This window comes from Theobroma cacao, chromosome 2 (genome assembly GCF_000208745.1).
Source record: "Theobroma cacao cultivar B97-61/B2 chromosome 2, Criollo_cocoa_genome_V2, whole genome shotgun sequence".
In the NCBI taxonomy this organism is placed as follows: Eukaryota; Viridiplantae; Streptophyta; class Magnoliopsida; order Malvales; family Malvaceae; genus Theobroma; species Theobroma cacao.
In genome coordinates, this window is record NC_030851.1 from 41,133,141 (window position 1) to 41,158,478 (window position 25,338).

At 34.4% G+C, this 25,338-nt stretch overlaps 4 protein-coding genes across 5 annotated transcripts in view; 1 reads left to right on the forward strand and 3 right to left on the reverse strand.

Moving 5' to 3' along the window:
* Window positions 7,646–8,125, reverse strand: LOC108660732 (glycine-rich cell wall structural protein 1-like). Its single transcript, XM_018115025.1, has one exon. The coding sequence runs from the start codon at window positions 8,123–8,125 to the stop codon at window positions 7,646–7,648; it is 480 nt and encodes a 159-aa protein (XP_017970514.1).
* LOC108660733 (glycine-rich cell wall structural protein 1-like) lies at window positions 8,160–8,856 on the reverse strand. The gene is made up of 2 exons (XM_018115026.1): window positions 8,669–8,856; window positions 8,160–8,505 (listed from the first exon to the last, which is right to left on the reverse strand). Exons 1-2 carry the CDS (start codon window positions 8,854–8,856, stop codon window positions 8,160–8,162), a joined length of 534 nt encoding a protein of 177 aa, XP_017970515.1.
* LOC18610586 (L-ascorbate oxidase homolog) lies at window positions 10,447–14,852 on the reverse strand. Its single transcript, XM_018116602.1, has 8 exons — window positions 14,261–14,852; window positions 14,066–14,175; window positions 13,113–13,383; window positions 12,872–12,974; window positions 12,441–12,786; window positions 11,786–12,151; window positions 11,538–11,616; window positions 10,447–10,957 (listed from the first exon to the last, which is right to left on the reverse strand). The coding sequence occupies exons 1-8, from the start codon at window positions 14,402–14,404 to the stop codon at window positions 10,754–10,756; spliced, it is 1,623 nt and encodes a 540-aa protein (XP_017972091.1). The 5' UTR covers window positions 14,405–14,852; the 3' UTR covers window positions 10,447–10,753.
* LOC18610587 (DNA repair protein RAD16) overlaps window positions 20,359–25,338 on the forward strand; it is an 8,668-nt gene continuing 3,688 nt past the window's right edge. The window contains exons 1-9 of one of the 2 annotated variants that reach the window (XM_018116116.1): window positions 20,359–20,644; window positions 20,905–21,003; window positions 21,108–22,225; window positions 22,585–22,707; window positions 22,791–22,864; window positions 23,820–23,883; window positions 23,978–24,124; window positions 24,260–24,345; window positions 25,047–25,116. In XM_018116116.1, coding sequence (XP_017971605.1) covers window positions 20,599–20,644; window positions 20,905–21,003; window positions 21,108–22,225; window positions 22,585–22,707; window positions 22,791–22,864; window positions 23,820–23,883; window positions 23,978–24,124; window positions 24,260–24,345; window positions 25,047–25,116 — 1,827 coding nt within the window. In that variant the 5' untranslated portion in view covers window positions 20,359–20,598. The remainder of the gene's footprint in view (window positions 20,645–20,904; window positions 21,004–21,107; window positions 22,226–22,584; window positions 22,708–22,790; window positions 22,865–23,819; window positions 23,884–23,977; window positions 24,125–24,259; window positions 24,346–25,046; window positions 25,117–25,338) is intronic. The other variant, XM_018116117.1, reaches the window with a different exon arrangement.

Sequence of the window (25,338 nt, forward strand, 5' to 3'; positions counted from 1 at the left end):
TTGGTAAGGCTGAGTACGTTGACTAACTATTTGATCTTCCATAATTTTTGAATTTCCTGCTGATAGGAGTTTATCTTATGGACATTCTCTAATAGCCCCCCGCAAGACGGTGCTCCCATTGGAGATACCGATCTTGGATCGCAGTTGACGAAAAATGATGGATGATAAGGGCTTTGTAAGAGCATCAGCAAGTTGATCTTTTAACGAGATGTGGGACACAATAAAGGACCCACGAACCACATGATCACGAACAAAATGGTAATCAATGGAAATATGTTTCATGTGAGAGTGAAACACAGGATTAACAGAGAGATATGTTGCTCCTATGTTATCACAGAAAATTTGTGGAGATGATAAATACTTAACTTGCAACTCACGAAGTAAGTTTTGAATCCAAAGAACCTCAACAGCACAAGAGGCAAGAGCCTGATATTCCACTTCTGTTGACGAACGAGTAACAGACTTTTGCTTCTTAGAACACCAAGAAATTGCATTACCACCCAAATAAATAATGTACGTAGATGTGGATGTGCGATCATCACGATTGCCTGCCCAGTCTGCATCTGTGAAGGCATTGACACAAAGTTGTTGATGGCGTTGAAGAAAGAGACCATGATAAATTGTGTATTTTAAGTAACGCAGGATTCGCTTAGCTACAGACCAATGAGTCTCAGTAGGGGAATGCATGAACTGAGCCAGCTTGTTAACTGCATAAGAGGCATCAAGCCGAGTGAGTGATAAGTATTGGAAGGCGCCAATTACTTGACGAAACTTAGTTGCGTTTACTGGTGGAGAGCCATCATGAAGTTGAAAGGACTGACTAAAAGACATAGGCATGGTACATTCCTTGGCTCCAACCATGTTTGTGCGTTCTAGTAAGTCACGGATGTACTTGTGTTGAGTGAGAAGAAGACCAGACTTAGTCGAAAGTACCTCAATACCAAGGAAATAATGAAGGTCACCAAGATCTTTGACAGAAAATCGAGTGGCCAAAGCTTGCGAGAAACAATGAAGAAATTTGTTGTCATTGCTGGTGATAATTAAATCATCTACATAGACCAAAAAATATAGTGTAATAGCATTGTTATGATAAATGAAGAGTGAGGCGTCACTTCGTAAGTTAACAAAACCATAAGATAGTAAAAACCCTTTTAACTCAGTGTACCAAACTCATGGTGCCTGTTTAAGTTCTTAAATTGCCTTTCGTAATTTACAAATGAAAGCTGGATTATTCTGATCAACAAAACCCCGGTGGTTGCTGCATATAAACTTCTTCAGACAATGTACCATGTAGAAAAGCATTATTGACATCCAACTAACGGAGTGGCCAATTATTGGATAATGCAAAGGCAAGAATAAGTCGAATTGTTGTTGGCTTAACAACTGGACTGAAAGTGTCATGAAAATCAATACCAGGGCATTGGTGAAAGCCTTTGGCAACAAGACGTGCTTTGTACCTGGAGCTTGAACCATCGGGATTACGTTTGTTTCGAAAAACCGATTTGCATCCAATGACATTTTGAGAGGACGAAGGAGGAACGAGTTCCCATGTTCCATTTCGAAGAAGTGCTGTAATTTCATCTAACATGGCTTGCCTCCATTCAACCTGTTTAATTACCTGTGTGACACATGTAGGTTCAATAGAATCAAGAAGAGGATGTTTAGTAGATGTTTGATAAAGATGTTTGGGTTTGAAAATGTTATTTTTAGAGCGAGTAATCATGGTGTGAGATGGAGGTTTTGGAATTGAAGAAGTTGAAAAATGAGGTATTGAAGGTGCGACTGAAGGATGAGTAACATTTGTTCCAAAAGAATTAGAGAGAGGAAGTGAAGAAGAGATATTAGTTAAAGGAAAAGAATTAGTAATAGAGGTACTTGACCCAACAGAAAAAGACAGCAATGAAGCTGTGAGTGGCTACGACAAAGTATGCAACGGAGCTATCGTGGCTGTTATTGCTGATGTTTGAGACATAGTGGTGGATAGGGACGGTTTTTGTGATGGAAAGACATTGACAGGAGGATACCAAGTATGTGCATAGATATTATAAGAATCAGTGGCAAAAGTTTTAGACAAAGGAAATTCAGTTTCAATAAATCGAACATGACAAGAAGTGTATATCTTGTTTGTTGTGATATCCAAACAAGGGTATGCACTTTGATTAAGTGAATAGCCAAGAAAAAGACACGAAGAAGACTTGGGTTCGAGTTTATTGGAATTATATGGTTTCAATAGGGAAAGCACAAACACCCAAAAACTCTTAATTTGTTGTAATTGGGTTTTCTGTGAAACAATTTTTCATAAGGAGAAGAAAAATTAATGATAGGAGTAGGAAGGTGATTGTAAGTAGACAGCTATTTGAAAAGCATAAGACCAATATTTAGAAGGTAGTTTAGCTTGATAAAGAAGAGTTAATCCAGTGTCCACTATGTGTTTATGGCGTCTTTCAGCAGTCCCATTATGTTGAGGTGTGTGAGGTGGTGTTTTGAGGTGTTGAATACCCATTGTGCATAAGAAATCTTTTAAAGCAGTATATTCTCCACCACCATTTGAGTAAACAGAGATAATGGAATGTTTAAAAAAATTTTCAACCACAGCCTTATATTGACGAAAGATAGAAACACATCAGACTTTAGGCGCAAGGGACATAACCAAACATACTTTGTAAAGTGATCAACAAAGATGACATTATAGTAGAATCCATCAACAGATTGAATAGGAAAAGGTCCCCAAACATCATTGTAGATTAAATCAAGGGGCCCATTGCTTTCTAAGGTTGATTCACCAAAAGGAAGATGTTGGCTTTTATTACATAAACAGGGGTCACATAAAAGGTTTTAGGGCAGAGGTGTTGAAAGTGAAACTAAACCAGAATGAACAAGAGATTTAATTGTTTTTAAAGATGGATGTCCAAGACACCCATGCCAAATCACTAGAGATGTTGAAGGAGTGGTGTCAAACCCTGTTCTATAAAATAATTATGACGTCATTTACATGCTCAATCAAATGTTTGCATATTTAGAAACTTCGAGAAATCGTTAAAAGACGATATTGCCCCTAATAGTATCATTAAGTCGATTAAGCCTCGAACTAATTCAAATAGGAATTTTAAGGTGAAATTAAGAGTTTCACAGTTCAGGGATAACTCAAAATGGTAATTCGGAGTTCGAGCATCAATTCGGAGTTAAACCGAAATTTTCACTATTTATGAGCAAAATGGTCATTTACCACTTTGGGACAAAATGAGAATTTTTAAAAGAGATTTTTTTTTGCCCCATTTAACTTATTGGAGTATGATTTGAGTATTGGAGTATAATTCGAGGGTTTGGTAGTGAAAAAGTTTAATTCCGGTGATTTCTGGAGTGCAGGGGCAAAATCGTAATTTTTTTCCCCTGGACAAAATTTGAGATTTTGAGAAAATTTAGATTAAATTTGACAAATTGGATAATGGTATGAGTATAAGGGATGAAAAATATGTCTATGGGCAATTTTTCAATTTTTGGGGAAAAAATGTAATTTTTAACTTTTATAAGCGCAAAAATGTAAATTTCAAAAATTACTCCACCAAGACTTTGGATAAGTCTGAGAATTTTATCTAAGCTATGGATATGTGGGAAAAATGTATGGTGAAAATTTGGAAACAAATGGATGGCTAGAATTTAAGAAATTAATAAAATAATATTATATTATTTTAGCCTTTAAAAAGGTCAAAATTTCCAGAATTCTCACCTTCTTCAAGCTGTCCAAACCAGGAGAAAAAAGGGGGAAAAGATATAAGAACCCTAGCTGAAAATTTTGAGAAAAATCAAGAGAAATCAAGAATTCAAGCATTAAAAAGGTAAATTTCATTGATTTTCCTTGTGATTTTCACTACCCATGCATTTTTTTCTCATTTCCATGCAAAATTAGAAAGTGCGTATAGACACCCATACTGGCCAAACCTCCATGGATGAGTTTTGAGCTTGAGTTTTGGTTGATTTTAATTGAATTAAGTGATTTTAGTTAGGTTATATTGAAATATAGCAAAAATAAGCTAGAGAAATAACTTTCTCCCATTGAAACCCATTATGCCGAATTTTCTAGGGGAATATTGGCTGTTGATCTTGATGTTTATTTGAGAAATTATAATGAATAATGATGAATTATGAATCTAGAAAAATAATAAGAATTTTCGAAGTAAAAATACGAATTTTTACCCACTAGGGGTATTTTCGTAAGTTGCTACTGGGACTGATAATTTACACCACACTGAGGGACATTAAGTCAATTTGGGTGCAATTGAGGTATAGAAACTGAAAAAATTAATTTGGAGTTTAAACGGATGCGTATATCGATTTATCGAGTAAAAGACCGAAATAGACTAACATCGCGTTTTGACAAAATTTAGACATTTTGCACTTTATATCATGCATTAATAGTATAAATTAGTTTATTTTGGTTTAGTACCAAAGTAGTAAACCTCTTAATTGTGTAATTTATCAAGGTGACGAATTCTCTGACAATGGCAAAGAAATCGCACCCGAGGAGTAATAGTTGGAGTACCCGAATTTAGTTTTTGAAAACTGTAAGTGAACTTATTATCGTCTTAATTATCTAGAGTAGTTTTATACAATTGTGTGATTTTATGAAAAATGGGTTTAAATGGTAAATTGCTATGTTTTAGAAGAAATTGTGATTTTATAAAATGATTTTATAAATTTTCTGAAAAATCGAATACTGGTTTTGAAAATAGAATAATTGGAGACTGCCTACTTGTGTTGTAAAATTATGATTTGAATTAAATGGCTTGTGATAAATTGGCATGATTGGCTGAATTTATATTTGTGTTGAAAAATATGAACTGTCTGTTTTGCCTTGATAAATTGGTTAGTAATGTAATTGTCATGCTATGCCATTGAGATTTGATCAATTGGTGGATTAAAGATTAGCTACTGCAGTGGTGGGAGGTTTCGTGGACCAGCCTATTAGAGGGGCACGGTAAACTCTTTTATATTCTCACCTCGGTCGTAGAGGCGCGTAGGGTATCTCCTGAGGTGGGCTTTTTGAGTGCACTTCACATTAACCACCACGTGAGAGTGAGACTCAGCCAATGCCAAGGAACGGCTGTGATGTTCAATGAAAAATGCGTTTTATGCGAGATATGAATTTTTAACAACCTTGGCGGTCTGAGTGGGATATCTTGACGAAGGTACCCGCGAGAATAATTTTGGCAGGAGCAAAGTTTTGTGAGATATATAAGCCATATTGATTAATTGAGTAATCTGAATATTCATATTATGAAACATATATTGGAAAAGAATATTTTAATTCGCCTCCATTTACTCGCCTTTAGATAGTTTAGATGGTATCTGTTTACTCACTGGGATTTTTGAATCTCATCACCCTCAAATCCCCACATTTCAGGCTCGATATAGCCGGTAGATAGCCGATTGCATCAAGGACTTCAGTTAACCTTGTATCGACAAAATTGTAGGTTCATAGACTCGCATCTTATTGGTTAGTTGGGGGCCCACGTGTCATTGTAAAAGTAATTTTATACTTTAGTTATTTGATTTAAAGTATGTATGAACATATTTAGCTTTTACACCATGTTTTTGGCGGGTTTTGGTGTTTTCGAAGAAAAATGACGAAAATACCCCTGTGAGCCAAAAAATAATATTTTATTATTTTCATTTGGAAAAGACTTATGATTTTTTGAAATGCGAGATTTAATAACTATCGCTCACCGGGGAGATGCGGAAACTGATGTTAAGCTTTGTAGGGTTGCGATCGGCATTCGGGGTAATAAGTGCCTATCAGGACGTCGCGACAGTTGTCACGGGCCCGATGGGGAGTTTCGGGGCGTGACAAATGGTGCCAGTAGAAAGAGCCACTACTAAATTTTTAATTGCACCTTCTGTAGTCAGCCACTCATAGAGATCATGCCAATTCTTTCCGCGAAGTAGAGGTGTCCTCGTACAAAGATCCTTGACAAGAAAATAAGGAAAAAATTCAATAGAGGTTTGATTAGTTCAACAAAATTTAGCAACAGATATTAAGTTTTGTTTAATAAATGGGACACACAAAACATTAGATAAATTGAAAAAGGAAGGAAAGTAAACTGAGCCTGTGTGAGTTATTTTTAAACCTGAACCATCCCCAATTTGAATGTCATCTGGACCCTCATAAGGTTGATGAAGAGAAAGATTAGACATATTCGAGGTAACATGATGAGATGCACCAGAATCGACTATCCATTGAGTAGGAGCTGAGGAAGAAGTGATAACATGATTAGTAAAAAGACGCTGTGATCGAAGCTGAGGAAACAATTTAAAACATCTTTTGGCATCATGACTAGGCTTACTGCAAAATTGACAAACAACTGAGTTTGAATTGGAATTATAAGAGTTGGTGGGTTTATATTGTTTATTTGCAGAAATAGGATTGGGAAGTAAACCAGGTGCAGAGGAAGGAGATAAAGACTTAGTAGGACAATATGAGGAAGAAGATGTTTTGGCTAGATTTGTAGTTGGTGGAGTAGGATCAGGATATTGTTTTTCATTATGAAGAAAGAAAGTTTCATGATCAATGATTTTATCAAATAATTCTTTGAATGGAACAACAGTGTCTCGAGTCCTCATGGCAGTGATAAGTTCCTTGTAGGCAAGACCAAGACCACGAGTGGTGTAAACAAGAAGGTCAGCATCACTTGGTGGATCACCAAGAACAGTTAGTTCGTCTGTAATCTGTTTAATGGAAATAAAAAAGTCAGTGACAAAAAGAGATCCACGAGTAATTGAAGTAAGCTTGTCCTTGAGATGAATAATATGAGTAGTCAATCTCTTGGAATAGAGACAGGAGAGACGGGTCCAAGCTTCTTGGCTGGTTTTGGTAGAGGAAACAAGTGGAATGACCCCCTCACTTAGAGAGGCAAAGATTGCATGTAAAAGCAGTTGATCTTGACGACGCCATGGAAGATAATCTAGATTTGAAACTGTTTTACCATTCTAAACCACTGTTGTAGAAGGATAGGGAAAGTTGCCATCAAGATACCCAAGAAGATCCAAGCCAAACAAAAAAGCATTAAATTGAGCCTTCCATGAGACATAATTAAGTGACGTGAGTTTGAGAGGCAATTGAGCGATAGCATTAATTGTTATTAAATTTTTGGTAGGATTGGAAGAATCAGCAACAATTGATGAGCTATCAGTAGACGAATCATAAGCCATTTTAGTCAAAAAAAAAAAAAAAAAAAAAAAAAAAAGCTCGTTAGAGATGAGGCTTTGATACCATGACAAGATTGAATAATTTGAATAATTTTTGTTGTAATATATTATATATATATATATATAAAAGTAGTACAGGTTTATCTGCATTTTTAAAAGAGTCCTAAATATAAGAAAAGGCTATTACAAGATAAAATAGTAATAAAATTGTGGAGGTTGTTGTAACAAAAGCATGAGAGATTTGTGGTGAAATTAAATCTGTTGGCAAGGTTGAGTACTTTGACTAACTATTTGATCTTCCATAATTTTTGAATTTCCTACTGATAGGAGTTTATCTTATGGACATTCTCTAACAAAAACAAACTAAGTTGTATACATGCCATGAAGACATCTTTTTGCTTTGCAATACAAACGTAATTTATATTTCCAAAGAAAAAAACTCTCATGTTCTGCCACCACCACCTCCACTGCCACCAGAACCAATGCTTGAGCCTTGGCCAGCGCCAGCGCCAGCACCAACACCAACTCTAACTCCAACTCCAACACCAATTCCAATTCCAACTCCGAATCCTCCACCATGACTGCCTACGCCTCGATCACCATTTGCACCACCACCAACTCCAAAACCTCCACCATGACCAGACCCACCACTTAGCCCACCGCCACCACCACTACCTCCTCTTCCTCCTCCTCTTCCACCACCTCCTGCAGCCCCACCTCCTATTCCACCACCTGTTCCAAATTCACCTCCGTGGCCAGAGGCTCCACCTACTCCACCCCCGCCTCCTCTTCCTCCTCCCCCACTTCCACCTCCTTCAGCAGAACCACCAATTCTGCCACTTACCCCTCCTCCAACTCCAAAGCCCCCACCATGGCCTGAACCACCACCACCACCCTCCTCCAACTCCAAAGCCCCCACCATGGCCTGAACCACCACCACCACCACCACCACCTTCTCATCCTCCTCCTGCCCCTCCTCCAACTCCAACAGCTCCTGCTGCTCCACCACCTAGTCCACCTCTAGCTCCAAAACCTCCACCATGCCTTGAACCACCCCCAACACCTCCACCTCCACCACCACTAAAACCGCCTTCAGCACCAACTCCTACTCCACCTCCTACTCCAAATCCCCCACCATGACCTGAACAACCTCCAATCCCACCACCACCACCTCCTCCATGTCCACCACCAAACGATGGCCCACGACCACTAAATCGACCACCACAACGCCTTGGACCCCATCTACAATTATCATCTCGAAATCTAACTTTGTCAACCTTGTCATCACCAAAAGCAATTGCACTTATATGAAGCACAATGCAGAATGAAAGGAGAATGAAAGCAAACCATTTTTCTTTTTTCCTATCTGTTTGAGACTGATCTGCTAATCCCTCAGCTTGCTCTCGCTTGTTTAAAAAGTGAGCTTATATAAGGTTCATCCACTAGACAAGTTGCAGTGCCCCACAAGCAGGCAGTAATGGGTGCATTTTTGTGACACGTTGGAGCCGTTGGGGGACTGGCTAGAACATTAATGTCAAAACCAAAGTCAAAGAGACTACTTGAATGGTCAGATAGAGCCGACTGGAGGTCGTCTAGCATCGCAATTGCATACATAATATCTAGGTCTTGTAACTTTTGAGCACAATTATTCATGTTTTCAGGGTTTTACACCACGACGCCACCATAAATGTTGAAGCAAAAACTCATAAATTATCTGCTAAAAGATAGTTTAAGCATTTTCATAGTTATTATTAGCTACTGATTACTAATAACATCACATCTCTCTCTCTCTCTCTCCAAAAAAAAAAAAAAAAAAAAAAATAAATATATATATATATACATATATATCAGTTTTTTGTTGATTCTCTTTGGGAAGAAATTTAGCCATGCACGCATGCGTGTAGGTGGAAATGCATTGCAAGCAATATCCAGTGATTAAGTATAAGGAGGCCTTGCCCATTCAGATATGTCCAAGTGCCAGCTAGTCAACTCCGCCAACATTTAAAAACTACCAGCATTTATGCAGTCGTACCTAGAATTTAGGTTTTCGCACTGCAAGTGAGTGCACATTGGAATTCAGAACCATTTTTTTCCAATTTAATTAGTTGATGCAGAGGATGGTGATTGATAATGTGGTGACTTTATCAAAGTTATCAAAATCATACCCGACAATGACTTATTCAAGATTTCGAGTTAATAGTTCAACAATATTTTGATCATTCAATTTAATTAACATTGAAATAATAAAAAATATTTTAAATGTTTGACTCGTGAAAGCAATATTTAACTCAGTGGNACTACTCTCTCTCTCTCTCTCTCTCTCTCTCTCTCTCTCTCTCTCTATATATATATATATATATATATACATATATATCAGTTTTTTGTTGATTCTCTTTGGGAAGAAATTTAGCCATGCACGCATGCGTGTAGGTGGAAATGCATTGCAAGCAATATCCAGTGATTAAGTATAAGGAGGCCTTGCCCATTCAGATATGTCCAAGTGCCAGCTAGTCAACTCCGCCAACATTTAAAAACTACCAGCATTTATGCAGTCGTACCTAGAATTTAGGTTTTCGCACTGCAAGTGAGTGCACATTGGAATTCAGAACCATTTTTTTCCAATTTAATTAGTTGATGCAGAGGATGGTGATTGATAATGTGGTGACTTTATCAAAGTTATCAAAATCATACCCGACAATGACTTATTCAAGATTTCGAGTTAATAGTTCAACAATATTTTGATCATTCAATTTAATTAACATTGAAATAATAAAAAATATTTTAAATGTTTGACTCGTGAAAGCAATATTTAACTCAGTGGACCGAATAATATATATATATATATATTTCCAACGACTCCAAGCATAACTCTGCCTAACAATGACCAATATTAATGAAGTGAAAATGTAGCTTATCATTCATATTTGTCATATGGATGGTATATTGAGTTTTTCCTCAAGTCTGTATTTAACTCAACGTGATTGCTGAGAAGGGGGAAAATCGAATATGCATGGCTGCAAACAATTCTGTGCACCGAGCGAACAAACAGGAGTTTCCTCGGTTGAAATAGTGACATATAAACCAACATAGCAAATAGCAGACAGTTGGTTTTTCTGCTATATATGTATCGACACCCCAAATCTTACATTAAGAATGCATGATGATCCGCAATGAATATTTATAGATGTGTACAATACTCTTGAGATTTTTTAGATGAAAACGGACAACATGAAGCAAGTTAAATCGAGGAATAAATGAAGCACTACTCTGACTAAGTTATAGAACTCAGGTTGTTTTAAATTCACATAACAAAAAGGATGATCATTTCTGTAATGACAACAATCCCCTAATGCGAAACAAAAAACTGAACCAGTCAAGTATAAGATGAAGGTGCATGGCTCGAGTTAAGCCTTGCCTAATTGTTAGAGCACCGTTAACGATACAATACAATACAATACAATACAGTCTACAGATATATCTTGTCTCCTCCGGCCGAGCCACTGCGGAATCATGAGTTGTGACAGTTCCTCTTCAATCAATCATTTTTGCTTCACGTGCGTTGTCCTACCGCCCGACCACATAGAAGAGCATTCCTTGGGATTGGATATTCATCCCTCCATGATTTTGCAGGGGAGTAGACGCGGAGATAGAATTGCTGGCCTAGGTATTGGCGAGCCCAATTCTCTGATCTTACGTTCCACATCCCCACATTATCCAAAGGCATATAAACTGCAGTCCATGACTTTGGATACACCTGTGTTTACATGGAAGAACTTGAGAATGCTTCTTTATATATATATATATATCTTGACAAGATCCAAACATTGTCAACATTTATAAAATACTGTTTAGAAGTCAGAAGAGAATGCTGAAGAATGATGGTAAAGTTGCATGTTACAAGATAATAGATGAGGAAACTATCTTGACAAGATTCGAAGATTGAGAACAAATTTAAGGTGTTACTTAGCTTCCGAAGAGAATGCTGAACAATGAGAAATTAAAAAGGTGTGTTACTTGATAATAGATTAGGAGGCTGCAATATCAATTATACTGTTGGCTTCTGCTAGATGGTTTTTTCTTGCGTTTACGTTTTGATGCAAAAGAAGTAAAAACCAATGGAGCCTTACTGAAACTAATAGCTCTTATCTTGAATTTTCGATCCCCTAGGTGAAAGGGAAAAAAAAATCCGATAAAGGAAACAGTGGTTGTTATATATTTATAGCAAAAAGAAACTGATGGATGCTGTTCCAATTCTATTTTCTAAAGTCACCGAAATGAAATTGCAAGTATAGTTTATGTGCTTTTAAAAGTTAATTTAACATTCCTTACTTTACCTGAACAGTGCAACGCGAAATTGTGTCTCTCAAGTTGTAAGTTAACCTGCTTGCAGGCGTCCACTGACCCCCATCCATCCTGCATGACTCAAAATGTAAAAAATTATAGGTTCTGTAAAATAGAGATGATCTTACCCCTCACTACAGTTCAAAACAAGTTTGTTTGGAGAATATGTCTATTGCATGGATGGAGCAAAATCAGCAGTTCACTGAAGCAAAATCGCAATTATTGAGCTTGACACACTTACCCCACAACAAAGAAGTTGTGACCATCAATGTGCCATGATTGCAGAGTGTCTTCTGGATTCTCAAAAACAATCTCAGTATAACCTCTAAAATCAGCAGCCATGACAGAAGTTTGGAGGTAAGCGCCACCTCCAGTCGGACCAACTGGAATGCTTCCAAGGGAAAATACTCCAGAGATGTTGAAGTAGTCAGCAAGTTTAAGTGGGGTGTCAGCTGGGATGAAGGAAACACTGTTGACAGCATACCTCTGCTTGCCATTGATAATAGAAGCAGAGCTTGCAAGTCTAATTGTACGTGTGGTGTTGATCAGTCCATAGTGGTATGAGCCTTGAGGATTCGGTCTTGGTCCACTAGCTGTGAGGTTCCGCCTAGTTTGATATATGCCATAACAAAATTAATGAGAACTTCTGATCACTGATCAGCTTAAACAAGTACTAATAGATGGATTTGCTATCCTACCAAGACTGAAGAAATCGTATGGTTTTATTATAATGGCACGGTATCCAGAAGAATGGATAATTTTGGCTTACTCATTCCAGGAACTCAATAGTAACAGAGGAATTGCCAGCAAGGGAGAGACGAGCAACTCTAATACTTTATTGCCTGGATGCAATGCAATGGTTGATAGAAAACAAAAAAATTGAAGTTGTTCAAAACCTGATAGAACGGGCTTGTTCAAGAGACCAATCAATTTGAGTAGTAGGGCCCCCGGGAAGAGGACCAGAAACGGTTCCTGCTGAGTTACTATAATGAAGAACTGCTGTTGTGGCAAGCACCTGGGAGGTGAAACGGGTTGAGGCAACAATGTAGTAATCTTGTGCCGGTTGATCAGCAGTAACCAACACAGAGTAGGATTGCCCCAAGTGAATATCAAGGGAATCATAAGTGTTTTGTAGTGTGTGAGTTCCTTCAACCTCTACTAACAGCAATTTGTGCCCCTGGATTCTGAAATTGATGGATGTTGTAAGCCCAACATTGGATATGCGAAACCTGTAAGTCTTGCCTGCTCACAAGTTCAGAGGATCATTCTATAAGTTTTAGGACTATGTGAAGAATAATGAACTTAAAGAACTGTCATGATCGCTTACCTTGATCAACAGTAAATGTGTATCCATTTGCACCACGACCATTGATAAGTAGACCATCAGGGAAGGGAAGATCACTACCGCTATCTAAAATTGCTTTCAAGTCCTGTAGAATTCCAAGCAAAGCAACTAATTAAGATTATAAGCATGACATTCATCGTTTATGTTTTGTGCATGTTCTTACTAGACTAGTTATGAATGCACAATGTCAAATCGTGAAAAGAGCAATAGAATTTAAACTTACAGTATGGTTTTTCTTGTACCAGTCACCTGCCAAAATGGTGTAATCAGCAGCAGGAGGTGGGAAAGGAACAGGAATAACAGAGCGGCTAAGAATTCTGAAGCCACCATATCCTCCTGCTGCCTTATGCAAGGCAAGAGATGGGAAGTAAAAGTAGCTGCCTATCTGATCCTTCACTTGAAGAGTGTAGGTGAAGTTCCCCCCAGGAGGGATGGGACAGTTGGTACCGTACACTCCGTCCTGCCATGAATTTCTTCTTTGTTGCACGCCATTCCTGAACAAGAATTGTAGGGCATCAAGCTCAATCTTACAGTTGAATCTGTGTTACAAACATGGTTCACCTAATAGCAATGCAGTCAAAAGCAGTTAAAGCATCCATTTCCGTTCACATACACGATTCAAAACAGTCATAAAATAAAGAAAAACTATGAGAAAAGAAATCGGGGATGGGCCAGGCTGAATCATGGTCCAACCCAACCCCATGGGCTAATCTGTCAGAATAAACCTGGGCACCTTACCCCCAGAAGTTTGGTTGCCTAATATAACCCCAGTTAAGAAAAAAGAGTTAATATATCACTAAATAGTAATGCACTCTTCGCATGCTAGCATCTTGGTCAATATCCTTTTACAAGAGATTGGAATTTCTTTCTCTTAAATAGAAAAACGAAAAAAAGAGTGATGTCCTATACCTGTGACAGAGGAAAAAACACAAAAGAAAAGTAAGGAACAAGTCGCATTGTTGTGTAGTGCAATAGATCTAGCAAACCAACCAAGAGAACAGAAAGGGTCGAGAGAGATGGATTTGAGTTTCCTTCTCCCTAAATCAAATAAAGAAAATGTGATGTGCTGTACTTGTCGTTCACGACAGAGGAAAAAAAAAAAAGTAAAGGAGCCAGCACCATTGTTGTGCAGTGCAACATTGCCTGCACAAAATAAAATAGATCTAGGAAACCAACCAAGAGATTAGAAAGGGTTGATCCAAGCTATTGAAAACATTAATGATCAAGTTCTCGTTGGTCACGGATTCAATTTGTGGCCCCGGAAATTGGCCGTTTATCAGAATCCCCTGCCATCACATGTATCCCAACTTCAGTATACAAATTTGAGAAATAGAAATTAACAATAAGAAAAAGTAAAAGGATAAACAGAACCTGTTGTTTCACTCCAAGAGGGTAGATATCACCATAGGTGACATTCCAAGTAAAGAACCTGTATGCGTCTTCTCCATTGGTGCAGCTTACAAGCAGCATCACCAACATAAAACAAGATACTCTTACTCCCCTATGATCTCCCATTTCTATTCCCTTTGCCAGCAAGTTCAGTGGGATTGATTTTTGAGAAGGAGGAGAAAATGGCAGGAAAAGAACACTCCCTACCTTGTTCCTGTAAGGAAGGCTTTATTTATTATCTATATTTTATGTACTACTGGTATCTATCTGTCTGTCTGAACTTTAGTTGTTCTCTTTTTCTCTTTTGCTTTAGTGTTGAAGCTTTGTCGGTGGGCATAGAGAAGATCCAAGATAGAGTTGAAAGGATTCTTGCAAGGAAATTCTTTTTGGTACTACTGTAGAACCTCCACCCACCCTGTTAAAAGATGCTGGTGAGATGAGTGAAACTGAGTTTAATGACCCTTTATCTAAGCAGAAGCCATTGGTGTATGAGCTGTACTGCTTCTGCGCAGCGGCAGTGTCTTTGAAAAAATGTGTCCTGTCCTCACTCCAATACCGCGTCCCTTGAGCTATGTGACGCGAGGATTACCAAGTGAACCTCGTTCCGTTCCAATATTCATTACCAACTTGCGGCGGCCAGGTCAAGATAATGAATAAAAAACTAAAGTATATTTTTACTATTTTATATTTTTTAATTTGATTCAGAATATTTTTGACAATATCTATTTATATTATTTATATCTAAATTTGATATAAATTAGATTAGATTAAGATTTAATCTATTTAATTCTAATGTGTTATTTTTATTTTAAGATTATTTACCTATAAATAGATTTTAGTTTATTTGTAAATACACACTTCAATAAAAAAAATTCTATTTCTAAATACTTTATTTTTTCTCTTCAATTATTCTTTCAATGTATCTTTATTTGTTCTTTTAAGTTATATTTTCATAAGACGTCAGCTCGATTTTCTAATCACTCAAATTTTTGTATTATTTTGTTTTCATTATTTTCAAGCTTTAAAAAGATTTCAATGATTGGGTTTTGATTTCTAATTTTAGTAACTCAAATAAGTGTCGGTATTATTTTGTTTTCATCATTTCCACATTTTAAAAGGATTTCAATGGATTAGTTTTTAATTTTTGATTATAACAAATCAAATAAGTGACTTAATATCTCTTTTATTATTTCATTTCTTAAAAATCAACCTTAATATGAATATCATGTAGTATATATTATATTTTGTCTCTTGACTGGAAAGTAAATTTGCTATTATATCAATGAAAAATCATGAATGTGACAAACGAGCTACTAATAAAAAATTATAAATTTGTCCATTCCCTAAAATAAATGCAACTTCATTTAATAATTATGGTTATGGTCATGAATCCATCCATTCCCTAAAATAAATATAATATCATTTAATAATTATAATTATGGATATGGAAGAGGTTGTCATAATAATTATATCTTTTTTTATTAAAGAAAAATATGGATATTCTTATTATTAGATCCAAGATCTATAATGTAAATATATATCTAGCAGACATTGCTATAGCACACATATTATTTAAAGATAAAAAATATTTTTTAACTTGACAATAGAAGAAACTAATCTCAATACAATATCTAGTAGTACAAGAGTAATTGAAAGCTCCGGAAGAGCCAATATTTTACTACCTAAAAGAACAAAGTTTATAATAAAAAATACATTATTTTCTACTAAATCTCAAAGAAACTTATTAAGTTTTAAAGATATTCGTTTGAATGGATATCATATTAAGACAACGAATGAAAAAGATACTGAATACCTTTATATTACATCTATTATATTGGGTAAAAAGTGTGTATTGAAAAAATTATTTGCTTTATCCTTTGGAATGTATTACACAAAAATTAAGATAATTGAAACTTATGTTATATTAAACCAGAAGTTTACTAATGATTTTAATGTTTAGTATAATCGGTTAGACCATCCTAGATCAATAATAATGCAAAAAATTATTAATAATTAATATGATCATTTATTGAAAAATCAAAAGATTTTTCAATCTAATAAAATCGTCATGTGTTTTTTGCTCTCAAGATAAATAAATTATAAGGCTATCACCAGTTAAAGTTGAGATTGAATTCTCTACGTTTTTGAAACATATTTAGGGTTATATGTGAATTCATACATCCATCATGAACCATTTAGATATTTTATAGTTTTAATCGATGCATTTACAAAATAGTCATATGTGTGCTTATTATCAACTTGCAATTTGACATTTGCTTGATTACTTACACAAATAATTCGTTTGCAAGCACATTTTTCTAATTTTGCAATCAAGATAATTCTTATTAACAATGTTGGTGAATTTACATCTCAAGTTTTTAATGAATATTGTATGTTAATTGGAATAAATGTTGAACAATCTGTTGGTCATGTTCATACACAAAACGATCTAGTAGAATTGTTTATCAAACGTTTTAAACTGATTGCAAGGTCATTACTTATGAAATCCAAACTTCCAATTTCTATTTAGAGACATGCCATTTTGCATGCAGCAGCACTTGTATGCATCAGACCAACAAGTTCTCATAAATTCTCCATTATACAATTAGTTTATGGTGAGGAACCAAATATTTCCTATTTAAGAATTTTTGGATGTGAGGTATATGTTCAAATTGCTCCACCACAATGCATAAAAATGGGTCTTCAAAGGAGGTTATGAATATATATTATATATGAATCTCCATTTATAATTAAATATTTAAATCCTTTACAGGAGATTAATTCATTGCAAGGTTTGTTAATTGTCATTTTGATAAAATAATTTTTTCAACATTAGGGGGAGAAAATAAGCAGTTGAAAAGGAAAATATCTTAAAATACATTATCATTATCTACTTTTGATCTTCACACAAATTAATGTGAACAAAAAATTCTAAAAATAATTCATTTGTAAAATATAGAAAATCAGTTGCCAGATGCATTTTCTAACCCAAAAAAAGTAACTAAATCTCATATTCCAATTGCAAATGCTCCAATCAGAATTAATGTAGGACAATTTGCTATTGCTAATTAGTTTAAGACACCAAAAACATGGGAGACCAATTAGTTCTAAAGATAAAAATCCTCTTAAAAAAAGAAGCAAATATTCAAGATGGTTAAAAAAAGAAAACAAAAACTCTAGAAGTGACATAATGTTAGAAAAAATTCAAGTACATGAAATCAATGAAAATGAAAAAATCTCAATAAATTATGTCATGATGGGAAAAAGATGGAACCATAAAAAAATGAGTTGCTTGAAGTACAAAATTTGAATTCCTGAGAGATTTATTCGATTAAATTAAATAAATTTTTATATGGATTAAAATAATTTAAACATATGTGGTATAATTGTCCTAGTGAATATTTATTGAAAGAAGGTTATAAAAATAATCCTATATGCCCATGTATTTTTATAAAAAGATTCGGATCTGAATTTGTGATAATTGTTGTTTGTGTTGATGATCTAAATATTATTGGAACTTCTAAAGAGTTATCAAAAATTGTGAATTAGTTAAAAAAATAATTTGAGATGAAAGATTTTGAAAAAATAAAATTTTGTTTGGGTCTTCAGATTAAACAATTGATAAATAGAATTTTTGTCCATCAATCTAATTATATAGCAAAAGTGCTAAAACTATTTTAGGTGGACAAAGCACATCCATTGGAATGGAATTAAACATATATTTTGAGATTTCTGAGGAATAATGGATTTAAGTTTATATTATTCAAATGCATTAAAATCATATTTAATTGGTTATGCAGATACAGGATATTTATCAGATCCACACAAAGCTCGATCCTAGACAAGTTACTTATTCACATAGAGAGGTACGACTATTTCATGGCGTTTTATAAAACAAATTATAGTTGTTACTTCTTCTAACCATGCAAAAATTTTAGCAATTCATGTGACAAGTCGTGAATGTATCTAGTTAAGATTTGTAACTTAACATATTCAAGAAACGTGTGGTTTGTCAACCAAGAAAGAAATTCCAACAACATTATATGAGGATAATACTACTTGCATAGTACAGTTAAAAGAATGATACATTAAAGGCAATTGAACAAAACATATTTCACCAAAATTCTTCTTCACTTATGATCTCTAAGAAAATGGTGATATTAGAGTTCAACAAATTCATTCAAATGACAATCTAGCAAATTTGTTTACTAAAGTCTTTCATATTGCAACATTTGAGAAGTTAGTACAACAAATCGGAATGCGTCGTTTTAAAGATCTTAAATAATGTAGTATTTAGGGGCAGTAAAATACACACTGTACTTTTTTCCTTCATCAAAGTTTTTCTTACTGGGTTTTTCTTGATAAGGTTTTTAATGATGTAGTATTTCAAAAGCGTATTTTTGAAAAGAATTATGTACTCTTTTTCTTTCGTTCGGATTTTTTTCCTATTAAGTTTTTTCCTTATAAAGTTTTAACGAAACATATTCTTAATACAATGGACATTCAAGAGGGAGTTTTATGAATATTCATTTATTTTATTTATATCTAGATTTAATGTAAATTAGATTGCATTAGGATTTAATTCATCTAATCCTTAAGTGTTATTTTCATCTTATAAATTTTATTGAGATAAGAGAGTTATTTACTTATAAATAGGCTTTATCAGTTCATTTGTAAACACACATTTCAATAAGATCTCTTCTCTCTCTCTCTAAATACTTTCTTTCTTTCCTTTAATTGTTTTTTCAAGTTATCTTTATTTTTTCTTTTAAGTTATATTCTCATAATAATTTAAAATAATTTTATCTTTTTTTTAATATAATTATTTTATGTTTATTTTATTATATAAATTAATTGTATTTTAATACACGTGCAATGCATGGGATCAAAAATTAAAAATTAAAAGGGATGTTGATTAAAATTTTGTTTAATCGTACTAGTATTGAATAATTTATAAATTAATATTACAAAGTTTCAAAATTTATATATTAAAAACATATATATTTATTATTTAATATAAATAAAAATAAGTATTCATGTGAAAAAAAATAGTACTTGGTTGGAACATTTCAAAGGCAAATCTTTCAATTATTAAATCACGATAAAAATTTACGTTACATCTATCATTTCTATAATATTTTGTAAGATTTTGCATCATTAAGAAATGTGATTAGTTAATTATAATTGTAAAAAATAAAAATTTAACTATTTATATTTAATAAATTTTTCATATGATTATAATTAACTAATTACAGTAAAACTTTTATAAATTAAAATTTGATAAATTAATAATTTTGATTAAATAATATTTTTGCTCAGTCCCAACTTAAGACTAATATGGTAAATTAATAATTCGTTAAGTTTATGAGATAATATATTTTTAAAAAAACATATAAGTTTCATTTGATATATAAACTAATAATCTCCTTATACATCAAAATTATATATATACATGACTCAATTAGGAGGTTTTTTTAAAATATGATTCTAAGGTTATTTGTTTCTTTTTTAAATTCATCCTTAAATCTCATCTCTATTTTTTCTTAGTATATTAAGAAGTTTTAGTGTAATGTTCTCGTATTACAAGAGAAAATTATATAATATAATTATTGCTTTTGGATGCAATTTGAATTTTTTATATTGTACTCACATAATACGTTATACATGTCATCCGTCATTATTGATTTCTTTACAGCTTTGATACAATCAATTTAGTTTTACCACTTGTGATACTGAATGTGTTTTTTATAGATTTTTTATATGACTTAATGTTTATAAAGTATATTAATTAAATATACATTGAATCTAATTTTAGTTTGTCTTAAAAACAAATAGATTTATGATTTTTATATAATAAGACTAATTACATTCATAAATTTATTTTTTGTTAAACAAATACATAAAATAATAATAATTCGTAATTTTGATAATTAAGTAATATTTATATAATCACAATATATAATATATGTGTTAAATTTAATATTTAAAAAATATAAAAAATATTTTTATAAATTAATAAATTTTTATAATGCCAAAATATTAAGTTATAAAGGTTTTAGTCACTAGCGTGGAAGCTCCCTTCGTGGCAAATGCAAAGAAAAGAGAGAAAGAAAAAAGATGCGAGGGTGACTAGGACCAGGGCTTTCCCGCCGTTTGGCTATTATGCTAACGACAGGCCACTTTCCCGCCGCCCAATCCCAAACGCTCCCTAAGTATACAAACAAAATATCGAAGAGTAAAGATCAAATTTCTTGATCGACTCCAGTCAGATCCTTCCCTTGCTCTTGCACTTGCACTTTCAATTCCCTGCAAGTTGCAAAATGCAGCTTCGACCGCGTAAAAGGACCTCCAATCCCGCTAGCAATGGTAAAGCAACTGCACTCGACTTTTTCTTTTCCCTTTGTTAGGGTTGCTGGAAAACTCAATTCTGCTTTTGCACACTTTAATGATTTCTATCTTTAATAATTTTTCTCATCTTTGCTTCTGAAATCGATGGTGAAGATAAAATTTTCAACACTTTCTTTCAAATTCTTTTAGGGTTTGCCGATTCATTTTGGTTTCTTGGGCCTAACATCTTTTATATTAATTGTTATTATTATTTGATAAGTTTGTTAATTTTGAAACAGAAGAACCCAGTGATAGCTCTGACAAAGCCGATGATTTTATCCAGTTGGACGATCTCTCTGACCAAGAAATCTATGTGCCTTCTTCCGACTCTGATCAAGGTACTTACTTTGCCCGATAATCAGATAAGAAATCTTTTTTCCTTTTGGTTGTTTTTGTAGTCAATTGTATTTGTGAAATACGATCAAACGAGTACATTTTGTAGGAGAAGTGGAGATTTTTGACTTAAATCATAAGCCAATGACAGCCACTGCCGTCTCGCATCTGGCATTTGCTCCTATCACCGTTTCTGATTTTGCCGAGCCTTCAACAAACAGAAGCAATGCAGAACAGCAATCGACCGAGCAAAATGAAGGCGATTATGACTTTTATGTGTCAAGCAGAAAAAAGAGAAATAATGTAAAAAGGAAAAAGAAGAAGGCAAGGTCTGGGCCACTGTTAATGTGGGAAGTTTGGGAACAAGAACACGAAAAATGGATTGATGAGAATTTGACGGCTGATGTTGATTTGGATCAACAGAATGCAGTAATAACTGAGACTTCGGAGGCATCACCTGATTTAATTATTCCTTTGTTGAGGTACCAAAAGGAATGGTTGGCCTGGGCTCTGAAACAGGAAGACTCTGCTACCAAAGGGGGAATCCTTGCAGATGAGATGGGAATGGGGAAGACCATTCAAGCGATAGCGCTTGTCCTTGCCAAACGGGAACTCCTTCGTACAATCGCTGAACCCAATGGATCATCACTAACCCCAAGTTCATCAACAGATTTGCCCATGATTCGAGGCACCCTTGTTATTTGTCCCGTGGTTGCTGTGAGTCAGTGGGTAAGTGAGATTGATCGGTTTACTTCAAGGGGAAGCACCAAGGTGCTGGTTTACCATGGCACCAATAGAGGGAAAAATATTAAACAGTTCTTAGATTATGATTTTGTTATAACAACATATTCTATTGTTGAGGCTGAGTATAGGAAATACATGATGCCTCCTAAGGAGAAATGCCCATACTGTGGGAAGTCATTTTATCAAAAGAAGCTGTCAGTTCACCTGAAATATTATTGTGGGCCTGATGCTGTGAAAACAGAAAAGCAGTCTAAGCAAGAGAGGAAGAAATCGAAATCTGTGTTTAAGTCAGATAGAGAACATACTAGTAATTATGAGACTGATATGAGAAAGGGAGCTGGCAAGAAGAAGTCCAAGCATAATGAGGAAGACAAAGACTTAGACTTTGAGTTTGATGACACTTTTGCAGGCGTAGAACATAGCTTGCCTCAAGGAAAATCACTTCTCCACTCTGTGAAGTGGGAACGCATCATCTTGGATGAGGTGAGTTGACACGAGTCATGGAGAGATTCTGTCTAAATTGAATTGAACTACACAGTCATTATAGCATAATTATCTATTTATTATTAGGAATATATTTAATCTTTTTCTTCATTTCTTCATTAGACTTTGTTTAACATTTTGAAATCAAATAATGGGAGTTTCATCTCAAGATTAATAATCCACCTGAATTCCTGACATATCAGATCCCTTTTTTTTTGTGGATTTACCTACCTCATGAAATGGGTGACACACTTCTTCTGCTGGTTGATATCAATTGCAGCTTTCCATTAAGGGAAGAAAATTTTAATTTTAGCATTAATGTTGTTAATTAACAACTATTCTTAATTTTTCCCACATAGGCTCATTTTGTGAAAGATAGACGTTGTAATACTGCAAAGGCTGTTCTTACTTTGGAGTCCTTATACAAATGGGCTTTGAGTGGCACTCCACTTCAGAACCGTGTTGGAGAACTGTACTCTCTGGTAAGTAACATTTGTCTAGAAATTGAATTGTAATGTCAAGTTTCTGTTTTGAGTCTTATATGTTTTCTATTGCATTTCCACAGGTTCGCTTCTTGCAAATAGTTCCATACTCCTATTACTTGTGCAAAGATTGTGACTGCAGAACTCTTGATTATAGGTATGGTGAATGGAATCCTTAGCTTTAAAGTAGCTTCCTCCAAACTCAAATCCACGACAGTGATATTTCTCCTAATACCCTTCAGCCCAAGGGAAAATATGAGGACTTGTGTTGGACAAAAACCAGTATCAATGCCAGAATATCACTAACAGTGGGCATAGGTTAGGAGAAGAAAGGAAGGGAGGTAGAAAGTTTGGAAAGAAAAGATGTTCAAAGCTTGCTGGAAAAGTTAAGAAAAACAAAGAGAGAAACACCGAAGAAAAAGCAAAACAAGCGGTTCCTAACCTGACGTCGATGCTGATATGGGATCCACTTCAGCATTCTATCAATGGATTTTAATGGTGATTGATGGAGTGACCAAAGTTGATACAATCTTTTAGTTAGATTATGTGATTGGTACAAATTAAAAATTGGTGACCCTAGTGGGAATTGACTATAACTTTGGTGACCTTATAATATGGTGCATGATTGATTGATTGAATTGGCTATATATGAGATATAATTGTGTTTTGGTAATTCTGAAACGATTGAAGTGGTGACACTTTTGGCTAAATATGTACGTTTGACTATTTCTTGCTTTCTTCTTCTAACATGTAGCTTTTTTAAACCAGCAGTATAAGAATTGTACATATAGTCCATTTTCTAATACTAGGATCTGGTGCTATAGAGGTTGATTGTCATTGTACAGATTGTCCTTTTAGTAGTTGCTGGGATGTTTTTTACATATCATTTCTTTGCGGCATTTCACATTCAGTTTAGGTACCTACTTAGGTAAGCCAACATAAGTGATTCTCATGTATGATGGTTCCTTTTTGATGCATCTTGGGTAGTAGTGCCACTTTGGTTGGCTTGTATCTATTTTCCCTTGGTTATGCAATTTCAGTTTTGCAATGGGAACGCTTAAATTCTTTATATTGTTATTTACAATATTAAGAATCTGATGACATTTTTACAGTTCTTCAACACAATGTTCGAACTGCCCCCATAATTCTGTGAGGCACTTTTGTTGGTGGAATAAGGTGAGCTCTGCAACTCTTTACATTATCATATAGTGTTGGTTGTGATAATTTCTTACAGGCATTTTTACTCTGAAATATCTTTAAATCTGCTTAGTATGTGGCTACGCCAATACAACAATGCGGCAATGGTGAGATTGGAAAAAGAGCTATGATATTGCTAAAACACAAAATTTTGAAAAACATTGTCTTAAGACGTACCAAGAAAGGCAGGGCTGCTGATCTGGCTCTTCCTCCAAGAATTGTAAGTGTTCTTTATACATGCATGCTCTCACATGTGAATTGCAATAATACACACCCAAACACACGCATCTGATGAAGTTCTGTTTGTTCTTAAAATTGTTGATATTGTTCTGCTGCCAATGCCCTCTTCCTGCAGGTTTCATTGAGGCGGGATACCATGGATATTAAAGAAACTGACTATTATGAATCCTTGTACAGTGAGAGTCAGGCACAATTTAACACGTGAGTTCCTTATTACTCTTTAGCTTTTGATTATTGAATTGGTTGAAGGAAGTACCTACATAAGTACCTTTTACAAAACTCTTAGTTGAAAAAAATAGATATTGAATTCTCAGAAATACTTGAAATGCTGTTGAAAAGATAAGATAAAGGAACCCTAATTAACTAGGATTGGGTTGCTCATATAACCACTGAACTTTGTTGTCTACTGATACCTTTACTTTCCAAGGTTTTGACTACTAACTCATTCTTTTTTCTCTAAAGGGAGGGAGGGGTACAAATAATTTGGATTTGTTAGCTTATTTACTATAGCTAGCTAGCTTTTTGCTGAACCATTTCTGTCCATCTTTTATTGTACTGTGCCTTATGTTGTGATAGGTGTTTTTCGTTTGGATGTTGGAAGTTTGATTTGCTTTAATTTTGACTATTTTGTTAAGGTATCATCTATCTATTCAAGACATTGGTCATTGCTGTTAAATTTCCCATTACCTCAAAATTGGGCCAGTTCATGTTTTTATTAATGATATGAAAAATCTAGTTTAAGCTACACTTTTAATGTTGTTTTAGGTATTTAAGCATTGGAATGTGGCTTTCTTTGTATGGTATTATATTTTGTGCTTTGCATTTTACATTTTGCTAGCAACTCAAGAAGTTGCTGATCTTTCTTAAAAATGGCTGTATTTTTTTCTGCCGCTTCTTTGCAGATATGTTCAAGCAGGAACTGTAATGAATAATTATGCTCATATTTTTGACCTCCTCACTCGCTTGCGGCAGGTGAACATATTTGTATCACTTCAATAGACGAAATATTCTTTCTTGTACTGTGTATATTTTCAATTCAATTTTTTTGTGGTGTTAATGAAACAATTATTCATATTGAATCAACTTGAAACTTGGTATGATCACCAACAAGAATAGAATATTGGATCTGATAGTCTAATAAAATGTGCATAATAACATGTATATATATATATATATATATATATATATATACAA